General features: G+C 38.1%; 1 protein-coding gene across 1 annotated transcript in view; it reads left to right on the forward strand.

Annotated features, from left to right (window-relative positions):
* Window positions 1-1,645: 1,645 nt before the first annotated feature.
* SH3BP5 (SH3 domain binding protein 5) overlaps window positions 1,646-13,239 on the forward strand; it is a 54,240-nt gene continuing 42,646 nt past the window's right edge. The window contains exon 1 of the mRNA XM_075212425.1: window positions 1,646-2,003. Coding sequence (XP_075068526.1) covers window positions 1,905-2,003 — 99 coding nt within the window. The 5' untranslated portion in view covers window positions 1,646-1,904. The remainder of the gene's footprint in view (window positions 2,004-13,239) is intronic.

Below are 13,239 nucleotides of genomic sequence, written 5' to 3' on the forward strand. Positions count from 1 at the left end.
ATGCCATCAAATCTACCAACATGCCCCAGAAATGCCAGTCAGATATTCCTACCTGCCCATCAGACCTCCCCACATGTCCCTTACATGCCCTTCAGCCTCCCCGCATACCATCAAATGTCCTCACATGACATCAGATATACCCAAATTTCCCATACATGCCATCAGATCACCCCATATACTCCATACCTGCCAATAAAACCTCCCCACATTCCACTACACTCTCTCCTCCTCCTCCTTCCCTGATTGGATTGTCTGTGACACTGTGACCTCCCTGCATTGTTCAGAGAAGGTCACAAGATGTAGAAGCTCTCAGTCAGTCAAGCAGCTGAATGTTTTCCAATCTGCCCCTGCTGGTGCCTGAACAACTATACTTGGTTGATGCTCCCAACCAGGAGCCACATTTCAAAGCTCAAAGAGTTGGCCACCACTGCACTAGACCCACCCAGCAACTTACCAGTTAATATAGTTTTTTTTTTATTTTACCAGCACCTCTATATGTTAACCGTTCCATTTAGCGCTCTGGGCAAGTGCTCTCTGGTCCAGGATGAACCCAAAAGAGATGCAAGGGTGCTGGAAGGAAATTTATATCATAGAGGTATATAAGTCGTTAGCACTCAGAGGTATGGATGACCACAGTGCAGATATAGGGGAGTTGACAACAAGTGTGTCCATCACCTCTGCTTCTAGCAGACAGTGGAGAGTGTGAGATCATTTTGATCTGCACACCGGGAGTAAAAAAAAATGTAACATGACCATGCACCTTAGAGGAAACATTGGTTTCTTACATTATAATAATTTAGGGAGGGATGATGAAGCCTCTGTTACCAGCCAGATAGTTATAGAGCTTCCACTTTGTATACAACTGGCATGTTCGGTTTATGGCTAAATCCAGAGGTAGATTCAGACCGGTGGTAGTCAATTCTTTGTTGCCAATAAAGCCAATAACAGTTATCCTGGGGAGCAAGATTCAACTCAGAAGCCTATTAGGAACATTTAAAAAAATGCAGGTGGCCCGGTGACCCAGCCCAAGGTAGCTCACTATGGGACTGGCCCAGGGTACAGATGCCACCCAGCCCCCCTGCTCAGCCTGCCCCTGCAGTGGAGTATAGAGGCATGAAAGCACAGGCAGAGTACAGTAAGGTCTTTATTTTAAACAGAAAGAGAAACAATTTTGAAGGAAGTTGATACAAACAGACTATCAGCAACTTTTTATAAGCGCAGATATATACTGTCCACCAAAGAAGATGGGACACTTCATGGCATTCAGGTCAATATGTCTTCAAAAGGTTACCTTTTTTTCCAAAAAAAAAAATGGCACATGCAAACTATTTGAATACCTTGTTAGTAAAACAACAAAACTTTAGTAAATGGATGATGTTTGTGTGATGTTTGTATGAACCGATATATATATATATATATATATATATATATATATATATATATATATACACACATGTCTATACCAGCTCTCCTTCAGTTTAAATGCTCCCAAAATGTATGATATAAGTCAGCACTAGTCTAGACTTCCCCCTGATGACAACCTCTTTCTGCAATAACCTCACCCACATGATAATCAGCTCTTGGATAGTCAAGCTACGTTTTCTGACTTCTTTCCAGTGACAGCAATGAAGGGCGGGGACTAATAATATCCACTCCTCTCTGCTGGTTTTCATTTCCAGGCGGATTACTTGCAATCAGCTTTCCCCTTTGGTCTGTTTGGCTATCTGCAGTCCATGCAGTGTTTTCACAGAGGGATCTAGGAGGCAGACTGGCTGCGGATGTGATCTGGTCCTTGTTCTGTGGGATAGTAGACGGGAGCTGTGAATGCACAGACCTAGTAGCCTTTGTGTTCCATCCAGTGATCAGCTACAGCTGCAGTCACCCTCACATATGTCTGCAGCATAATGGAAACAATGGGGATACGAAACAAGGGTCAGGAGAATATGCAGCCCGAAAAAGAAGAAGGAAAAGAAGAGGAGGAGGAGGTGGACCCTAGAATACAGGTATCGGATGGGCATGAAATGGGTCATTGGCATTTTGTGTCACACGGGCAAGGTGATACTCGCTTGTTCAGTCTGTGAGGTTGGAGGTGTGTCTGGTTTTCCTCGCCAACAAGGACGGGTTGATACAACCTTAGTACTGCAAGAGTCTTGCCTGGTGTTCCAGAGCGCTGCTTGTTAATGGCCTTATTACTGAGGCTAGGTTTTGTTTTTAATACTTGCACTATGATATGTAGCCATTAGTGTTGTTTTCACAGTGTTTAAAACAATGTATTCAACACAGACACCCGTACAGATACATCCACAAACACCATCTGTGTATAATATGTATCGCTCATATTTGACTGCTAAATATAATGAACTAAGATTAGATTTAAAACTACTATGCAGTGCATTTGTACATTTTAATTTGATTCTGGTATAAACACATTGCAAATGCTAATTAACTTTTGTTTACGCTGTGTATGTAACAAACTATTTATTTGTATAGCTCTATCAGGCAGAAAAAATGCCTTTAATACCTATTGGTGATGTCATTGCTGTAATAGTGTTCCAGCGGGTTGGTTTATCAAATATAAAATATAATTAACAAAACTAGTTTTGTGTATGGGTAACTGGTGTAACTGCTTTTTTCCAGCATCAGCAATTGGCATGGTGTATGGTCAAGTATTATACTGCAGACAGTGACAATTCAGAAGTCAAACCACAGCTGAAATGTGTCCACAAATACATCAGTTTGCAATTAACTGCAGATTGAAAGTCTACTTTCCTTGAGCTTTTACCACACATCTGAAGAAAATACTAGACTTGCATAAAATGTTTTTTTTTTTTGTTGTGTTTTTTTTTTAAAGCTCTTTTATATGCCCACTATAGCACCTGGCAGTTGTGTTGCAGCACATGGCTACAACACAAAGGATTGCCAGCCATAACTACATAGTATGCCTTGTAGTTTTGAAGAACTCCAGTTTGCAAGGCCTCCAGCTCCTTATCTAACATATACAACACAGTACAGGCTTGTGTGTGTGATATTGAGAGATATATATATATATATATATATATATATATATATATATATATATATATATATAGAATTACATACACATATTACACACATACATTTTCAGTGGTCAATGTGGAAAATAGGAGTGTTGGTATGCAAAATGTAGGTGAATGGCATTATATCGTTTTATAATGAAAGCTGTAGGAGAAGTTTCTGTATGTATACCAGCCCACGTCAACCACTGTGTGTGTGTGTGTATATAATATTCACTGCTACATTAAAACCAATTTGAAAAAAAGCTCATCTGATAAAGGCTGACTTGTTTTAATTTTTAGTAATTTGTTGACTGGAGAAGAATGGTTTCCTATTAGCAAATGACGTATATAGGAGCCAATTACATGGTGGCTACAGATCATCTATATTTATGCATCTTATTTTCTTCAGTCCTTTAATGCAGCCAGAAGACCAGTTCGTCTTAAGCTGATTTAATTTCTCAAAAGGCATTTCTTACCAGAACACAAGTTGGTTTTCTATATGTAATCATTGCTAATGTATATATTTGATTTATTATGAGCTTTGCAATAATTTGGTTAGTACTGAAAGTATTTGGTGTACTATTCTTAATAAAAAAAAAAACAATACAAAATATTTACAAAACTGTAGACTCAATAAAAAGTAATCTTATTAAAATGAAACTGTACTTTAATTAATAGCTTGTAGGTGGCTTTCTAGCTGATTTCACAGACACTGGTGTAGCTGAGTATATGGTTTTCCAGCTGCAGTGCATGGAGTGATTAGCTACTGTGATTGGTTATCGAATTGTAGCCAATTGTCTGGTTTCTATCTGTTAGTACTGCCCAGTCTAGATAAATGTTTTTGAATGTGTGGACTGTTTGTGTTTTATAGTATTTACAGCTATTAATTACCCATTATTGTATTGTCATATGGCAGCTAATAACTAACTACATACATTTTTTTTCCTAGTTGATATTTAAACATGTTAGTGTGTGTGAAAGTTGTGCAGTGACTGATATCCCAGTTGATATACTTCACAGTTCAGTTATAAATATAGCACATAAAATCTGTCACCTCTGCTGTCGTTAATAGCTAGTGTGGCTGCTGTTATTTGCTTGAATAATTTATTTTCAGAGTTGGCACACTGTATTTTTTTTTTTATTTTTTTTTAAAGGAAAATCAAATGTGACTGCTTTGGGGAAAACATTGGTACTCTGATGGGAGTCATATGCAGCCTTTTTTTTTCTTCTTTTTCCCCCTCACAATCCTTCCCCCTTCCCCCTCTTTTCTCATATTTTGCAGTAATATAGCCTTATAGATGCTTCCAGGTCATTACTTTTGTAGCTTCCTCCAGAGAACCCCAAAGAATTCTCTAATCACTGGAATAACTGTAGATTTCTGAGTAGCAATGTATTAATATTATTCTTGTTGTTATTGTCATCACTTAATTGTTTTAGTTTGCACAAAAATTGCAGCATCTCGAAGCTGTTAAATTGGATGCTTCCATCCTACCATACATCGGTGTTTATATTTTCCACTCCCTTCAGGCATTTTAAATATTGTTTCATTGTTCACCTTAAGTCTTAACCCTAATTTGTAAATACATTTATTATTTATCTTTTTACATTGGTAGTTATTATTTTTAAAGGGATACTATTATTAAAAATGTTAAACTAAATGTTTAAACAAAACTGTTGGAAGCTTATAATATCTTATATGGATCCTATTTATCAAAAGGTGGCAATTGAAAATAAAAATCACTTGTCACCATAATCAGTTCCCACTAATAAAAAAAAAAATGGATTAAAAATATTTACAAACTATTGTATATTGTAAACAATGTTTTTATTCAAAGAATAAAGCATTTTTTTCAATCGCTCTCTTCTGTTAAAACCATCCTGAGATGGCGATAACAGAACAAGTATTACAATCCTTGTTAAATAAGCTTCCCAAAGCCTGGCAACAACCCTTTGATATATTGGGTGCAACAACAAAAAATAAGCTCTATAACTGGAAAAAGCAAAGTAAGTTGTTTTATTTTTAGAGCTACAGCTGATCTTACTGTAGCTTCTCTTTCTCGGGGTCACTTTTCATTATATAGAAATATGTTATAGATGAACTCCATTTTTTTTTTTCTTAAGACCCTTCCTACCCAACTGGCCAAACCACTGGCTTTCCTGAGAACGTCACCCTTACCTCTGCTGTAACAACATGGAGAATGTGGAATGAAACCACCATGCAGTGTAAATGTGCATCATGCAAATGTATCAATAAAGCTGATTGGAAGGCACTGTTTAACATCTAGCTCTTGGTAAAGTTTGGCTAAAGTAAAATAATTAAGAACATCAAACCAGTTAGTGTTGCCCTTAAATGACAGTAAGTGGAAGGTCCAATTTATTTATATTCAAAATAATTATAATCCTAGCTTGTGTTATCTTAACAGAATACCTTAAATAACATCTGCAGTACATTCAGTTTCTGGGTGGACGAATTAACAAAGATGAGTGACTTGCAAATTGAGCCAGCAGTTGGATTCTTTAAGAGATTTTTTCATGTCAGTAACTTTCTGTATGAATCATTATCATCATCATCATCATCACCATTTATTTATATAGCGCCACTGATTCCGCAGCGCTGTACAGAGAAATCATTCACATCAGTCCCTGCCCCATTGTAGCTTACAGTCTAAATTCACAGACAGACAGACAGAGAGAGAGAGATAGACTAGGGTCATTTTTTGATAGCAGCCAATTAACCTACTAGTATGTTTTTGAAGTGTGGGAGGAAACCGGAGCACCCGGAGGAAACCCACGCAAACACAGGGAGAACATACAAACTCCTCACAGATAAGGCCATGGTTGGGAATTGAACTCATAACCCCAGCGCTGTGAGGCAAAAGTGCTAACCACTAGCCCACCGTGCTACCAATGCCCCAAAAGTAGTGTTCCCATAACATGCCTTCCAGCTGTTCGTGAACTATTGCAAAAACAAGAAAAAGGGGAAAAAACTTTTTTTTGGTTCAGTGACAGAGCTAACCTTGTATAATTTGCATAAAGATTTATAGTTCAACTCTTTGCAGTCTGATTGTACTAAATTAGCCAATCAAAGCACGAGAATTTTTTTTAAGGTCAGAAGAGAAATTTCCTTCCTCAATATATTTACTTTTGGTCTTCTCTTGTCTTCATGTGTTTGTGGGACACAGGGCCCTCTTAAGACCATCTTGGGCCCCTGGGCACAGCAGTGCACCGGGGCCCCTATATATACAAAAAAAAAAAAAGATTATATATATGGGCCCGTCGGAGGAACCCAAAAAAAAAAAAAACCTGGAAAAAGAAAAGAAGAAAATACTTACCGTGCTGTCAGCTGGCGATCCGGCTCCCTCCATGGTCTCCTTCTCCGTCGCGCTCCGCAATGGATGTCGGGCGGGCGTGATGACGTCACGCCCGACATGCACTGCGAGCACGACGGAGGAGGAGACCAGGGAGGGAGCCGGATCGCCAGCTGACAGCACGGTAAGTATTTTCTTCTTTCCTTTTTCCAGGTTTTTTTTTTTTGGGCTTCCTCCGACGGGCCCCCTTGGGCTGCAGGGCCCCCGGGCACCTGCTCATTGTGCCCTATGGGAAAGACGGCCCTGGTGGGACATGATAGACACTTGTAACCATATTCAAAATGATGAAATTATCATCCGTGTGAATGAACACCATTTGAGACATGCTACAGGAAAAAAATTGAGATTTCAAAATATTCGCTACAATGCCACAGATATTTGATTTAAGTGTGAGTTTAAATGGTTTAGACTACAGTGGTTACAGGAAACTCATAGAATCCGTTTTGTAATGGTCTTTTATATTGCGGGACCCCAGTGAAGCAGCACTGTAGGTATATCCATCCTTGTTTTGCTCTCCAGTAAAGTATGTTTACATGTTTCAGCATGGTTTCTTAAAATATAACTGAAAATAAACTCCTTGGTGATTTCCACTGTGATGTAAATAATTACTCACATTTCATCATCATTTATTTATGTAGCGTCACTAATTCCGCAGCGCTATACAGAGAACTCGCTCACATCATTTCCAGTAAAGTTTCACCATGACATGAATGTCTTTATGTCATCACTCCTACTGCAGTTTGATTTCGCAAAATACTTTCTATTATTTATGCTGTCTGATCTGTGCCTATAGGAAGCTACTTAGGCTTTTACCCAATGTTATATATTGCCTTACTGTGGTATTCTTACCAACTGGCATTGTGAAGTTAAACAACCTGTACTCAAAACAGTTTCATTATCTCTGAATTGCATGACTGCCCCCAGTTGATATGTAAACTATATGTTTGGTTTACACACAAGGGGCCTGATTCATTAAGGATCTTAAATTAAGAAGTTTCTTATTTTAGTCTCCTGGACAAAACCATGTTACAATGCAAGGGGTACAAATTAGCATTATGTTCTGCACATAAGTTAAATACTGACTGTTTTTCATGTAGCACACAAATACTTGATAGTTTATTTGTACACTGAAATTTAAAGTTGATATTTGTGTGCTACATGAAAAAACAGTCAGTATTTAACCTATGTGCAAAACAGAAAACTAGTTTGCACCCCTTGCATTGTAACATGGTTTTGTACAGGAGACTTAAATAAGAAACTTCTTAATTTAAGATCCTTAATGAATCTGGTCCCAGGTTTCTTTGGGGTGAGGATACAATGGGAAAAGAAACACAATAATTAAAAATACTCTTAAGGGAACATGCTTCAACATTCATACATGCAAAGGAAATACATTGCTACTTTATACTAACTTATATCCAATGCTTAGTTTGTTGATAAGTAAGAAGTGGAACTCCGATTAAGAAAATAAAGAAGTGAAATGGAGATAAAAAAAAAGCAAGAAGGGGAACTCAAAAACCTATGACATATGCTGGGAAGATATTCAAAATTATCTTTAAACGTTTAAGACTATGGGGCAGAGAAAAGTGTCGTAACTGCTTTCTCCACACATTAAATCCTGCTTATATTTGTCAACATTATCGATCTTTGGTGACAGGAGATTGTCATGATTATTCTTAATTTCTATTTATATGGTACATACTGTGCTGCATATATGAAGACCAAATAGTGATTTTTTATTTTTTTTTCCTTGGGCTACCTATATTTTTGGGCTACATATTTTTTAAATAAAATGCATTAACATAACATATTGCTGCTAAAGGGCAGATTATTTATTGGTTATTACTATAATTAGGTAGTCTAAATGATTTTAGTAAACAAAACAATTTTGGCATTTCACAATCAAGAAGACAAAAAAACGCATCAAATTGTGTCAGTATTTTCAGTAGGCGCTAAAATTATTTTTCGCTGAAGTAGGAAGTTGATTAGATTTCTTAAGCATAAGCAGAAAAATTGGAGGGAGTGTATAGTCAGGATAATTTGTGTTCCTCCAGAGGAAATTGTACATTTCCTTCATGCTAAAATCAAGCAAATGTATGGATGATTTACCTTCCATTGTAATCTGTGTCTTCTTGAAGGGACACTAATATTAGTTTAAATTAACATGGTGAAACTTCTTATCTTTTAAACAGGCCTTTTTGTGCAAAGTCACTCTTTTGGGACCAAATGCAACTTGCCAGTTCTATAGTTTCCCTCTGTTTTAGAGTTACATAATTCCAAGCCTCAGGGGACAGTTACAGCCATCATCTCTTTGGGACATTCCCTGCACCTTCTTTCTCTCCTAGTGGGCCACATACTATGTTCATGTGCCTATCTGCCCGCCACCCCTCTGGATCCGCCACTTGGGGTCAGTAAAAGAAGCAGCCTCACAACATTGGAAACGTCTATATTGGGACATGGCTCCGAAAGTGGTGTGGTCATGTCATGTCAGGGGTTGATACGGTACAGTGGGCATGACCATAGCCCCATGGGCGTTTGTTGTGCTCCGAAGCCCCCAGCATCCCCCCACTAAAAACTCTTCAGTTCCCGCCGGCATGAGACACATGCCTCTGGTACCCTGGCACCACTTACCATGGTGAGCAAGGACATATATCCCAACTTCCTGTAAGTTGGAACAAACGTGCTGATGGATGACTTGTCATTACCTAGGGCGATTCAATTTGGTAAAAACCCCTCCCCTCCGCTAACTAAGTGCCCCACATAGCGGCATTGTACCATACAGCAGCCATGGCGCTGTCAAAGAAGCGTCCGCAGCGGTGCTGTGTTGTATACAGCACCGCAGCGAACGCTTCTTTGACAGCGCCGCGGCTGCTGTATAGTACAGTGCTGCCGAAACAGAGCATGCGCAGCAGCTTTATCGCGTGTTTTTTTGTTTGTTTGCGCCCCTGGCATATGTGTCTTACCTCAGAAACCCGCCAAAATACTGGTTTAAACTGACCCTTCACAAGAGTGCTTTTGAGTGGTAATCTCGTATTGCTTATAATTTGAGACCACTAGATCACTACTCTGTTGAAACCTGGTTAATGTTGGTGAAATATGCTTTAATATGAGACCAAACATTTTAGTGGACCTAAACCATAAATACATTTTACTATAATATTATCTGTATAAATAACCTTTAATGCATTTAATAAATGTTTGAGTGTAAATTAGAACATGTGTACTATTTACAAGTGAAAATGTGAATGTAAGTGTGTTATTAATCCGTGCGATTGCGTCATTACACGTGGTGTACTGATCGCAATTGCACAGTAAACCAATATTAATTTAATTTATTCAATTTATCCAATTATTTGACTTCTACAACCGGCATCGCCATTTTGGCCTATTGCAGCAGGGGACGGGGCCACAATGTGTGAATTGCGTCCTAAGCCCTGCCCCCACCACTGGGAGGTTGCCCTGCTCTTTCGGGAGTCCGGGAGGACTTCCAGAAACTGCAGAGTCTCCCGGACATTCCGGGAGAGTAGGCAACTAGGCTTTTATGCAATTGAAATGGATGTATTTTTACCTTGGCTACAAATTTATATCTGTATTAAGAGACTTATTTACAGCCTATTTATTAAAATCAGGTGATAGGGATGGTTTTCTATCGCTTATCTAAAGGAATATACAAATACGCAACACTACTAGCTGGTTCTAGCACACGCAGTGGAGCTGGAAGCCTCGATTTTGCCATTCATTTTTACTTCTAAAAATAAAAACAAAATGTTTAAAAATATAACAAATATGTATATATTTTAAAATCCCATGAGAAAAAAAATGCTTTATTTAAATAATAAAGTTCTTTCACTGCCTTTTCTCCAGAGACGGTGAATGCAGAAGAAAGTTTGTGGCAGTAACTTGTACAGCTGCCATCCTTGTTTAATAGGCTTCCCATTCTTTGCATGGAAATGCTTTCACCAGAGAGACCCAGCAAATTCGAAGAGACCCTTTGACATGTTTTCTCCGGGATTAGGGCTTTTCTCTGTTTGATAAATAGAGCCCTTAGTATGTTTAACTATTTGGCCATTCAAATTTTGTTTACTCTGAAATGAACTGTAAAATTGCTCACTGTATACTACCATATTTCTGTATTGCAGCAAACCTGTTTTTACCAAGTTTATCAGTTCTCTGTAGTAATTTCTTTAGATAGAAAACAGAGTTGTGTATTCTTGTTATCTGTTAACCTTTTTTTGCTCTGTATTTTCAGAGTGTATAGCTGTTTAGTCTGGTTATTTTGCCTGAGTAGGTGCATTTTACATTTAGTTCCCAATTATCATACATTTTGTCCAGATAAGACTAAAATATTAGAGGAAAAACCATGGCTTTTCACTAACAATACTTTTCCTGGATTAACTAGTTTTAAAAAGTGCTTATCAGCACCGTCTGTTCTGTCATCACAGGTTGAAAGGATCAACATTTCTGCTCATTGAAATTAATGATAGATTTTGCATACTGTCAAGTAGTCCTAAGGGACATTCCACATAGGTAAATGCAGCTGGGATTACAGGTGCCCAGGGCCATCTTTTCCATTGGGCACGATGGGCAGGTGCTCGGGGGCCCCACGGACAAGTGGGCCCCATAGGCAGGGCTCTTAATTAGAATAAATAATCCTGGAAAAAAAAACAAAAAACCTGCAAAAAAAACCTTCAAGGGTCACTGAGCAACTACATCTATCTATCTCTATCTCTATCTATCTATATCTGTATCTCTATATATCTATCTCTCTCTCTCTCTCTCTCTCTCTCTCTCTCTCTCTCTCTCTCTCTCTCTCTCTCTCTCTCTCTCTATATATATATATATATATCTATATATATATATATATATATATATATATATATCTATATATATATATATATATATCTATATATATATATATATATATATATATATATATATATATATATATATATATATATATATATATATATATTTTATTATGTATGTATGTAGGGGCCCTGGTGCTCTGCTTTGCCCAGGGGCCCATAATGTTGTTAAAATGGCCCTGCAGGTGCCCAAAATCCCCTTTAGTCCAGATTGATTTATTTGCTGAAATCCCTACTGAAAAAAAAATAATCCTGCTCTAGCATCTGAAGCCAAGCTTTCAGCAGCAAACTGGCTATGTCTGTTAATGGTGTATTTTGTGGTGTGCAAATGAGCAAATTCATAAAGTGAACTTTTTCTTACACCACAGGCAGCTTTGAAACTACAACTCTCAGTTCACTGAGCCACCCGGCAAGGTGGAGTTAAAATTCAGTAACAGCTGCAAGTTATCTAGGACACTCATGACTATTAGAACCTCCCCATCTACAGACACATTGATAGAGCAGACTCCTTGCACACTGAACATGAAAACAATCTTGGTTTGTTGTTTTAGGAGGAAAGGGCGCCCTGGGACACTGTCAGAAATTTCTGTAATTAGATTCTCATTTTCTGTTTTTATTCAACATTCCAGGCACAGTTTTCATCACTCACACTGTAACTTACAGGAAAAGGCCTATTAAAATGGCAACACTTTAAAGGGACTTTACCACATTATGTTTGTTTTTTCCCTTTTGCACACTATATACATGTACTTAATGCAGTTCAGCCTACTATGGAAAAAAATCCTGGACATAAAATATTGTTTGTTTAGCTTTAGGCCTCTTCAGATGAATATGTTTTTATTGTGTAAACGGCATACTCTGTTAGGCATTGGGATCATTGATCACTTTCCTGCTGTGATTCAATAGAACTTTTCACTTTAGACTTAAGGGTTTCCAACACTTGTTGTAAAAGAGATTAAGGGGCAGATTTAATTAGCCACAGCACAAAACCGGGTATCAAGGTACAGAAAACTTCACAAATTTTTGTTCGCTCCTCAAAAATTAGTGAAGATTATTACTAGAAACATCCCGCAAGGTTCCTAAGGCACCTCTTAACTAATTAAATCTGTCCCTAAGAGCATAACTGTAGATGATAATATGCTCTTTTTGAAATGGGCATGAGGGCTGCGTTATGATGCATATTAAAATAAAATGAATAATTTGCATAAAAGCAACCAGTGTGTGTTAAATCGTGCAAGGTTTACATGTATGCAAGGAAGTTACAGATAATTGCTTAAGGTGAGTCAGGGATTTCAGTTCCACTATGCATGCGTGAACCGGCTTACCCATAGCCCCCGCAGAGTGTAAGCTGAAGTCCTAAGCTAACATTTACTGAACTTTGGGCCAGTATCCTTCTTCCTTTGCGTTAGATAACTTTTGTTGCTGACATAAGTCCCTCTCTGCTCTCAGAGCATGTGTGGATGCAGCGCATGCACAATGAAGCTCCCACCGGTGCATGCATAGGGAGGGTTATCTGGCACTGCCAGGCCCAGTCCTCTTCCGGTTCCAGTAGCTGCTGCACCCCTTGCAGTGGCGGTAGTTCTTCCACCACTTTGAGAGTTTCATTACATTTTAAGTCTTCAATTGGTTTAGCGGATATGTTACCCAGCACCTTTTGCAATAGCAAAAGCCAGTATTGTATGTATTTGGACAGTTTGTGTAAATGCAATAAGCACTTGCACAAGTATAGTGTAATGAGCTGTAGAAAGTCCTATATAATTTAATTGCGTTGGTTGCTTTTCTATATACATGCAGTTTTGTTTGGAAGGAAAAGGGATAGTGTTTCATCTTTCAGAAGAATGTGCCAGTTTTTTTTGTATGATCTTTCTAACAGTGTGTGAGGAGTTGGAGAAATTAATTATGAACAAAAAGAAGTTTTCTTGAGGGGGAAGTTGTATTTGTTTTTAGATTTTAGTGGTGTATTTCTGTTTA

This window comes from Mixophyes fleayi, chromosome 5 (genome assembly GCF_038048845.1).
Source record: "Mixophyes fleayi isolate aMixFle1 chromosome 5, aMixFle1.hap1, whole genome shotgun sequence".
Lineage (NCBI taxonomy): Eukaryota > Metazoa > Chordata > Amphibia > Anura > Limnodynastidae > Mixophyes > Mixophyes fleayi.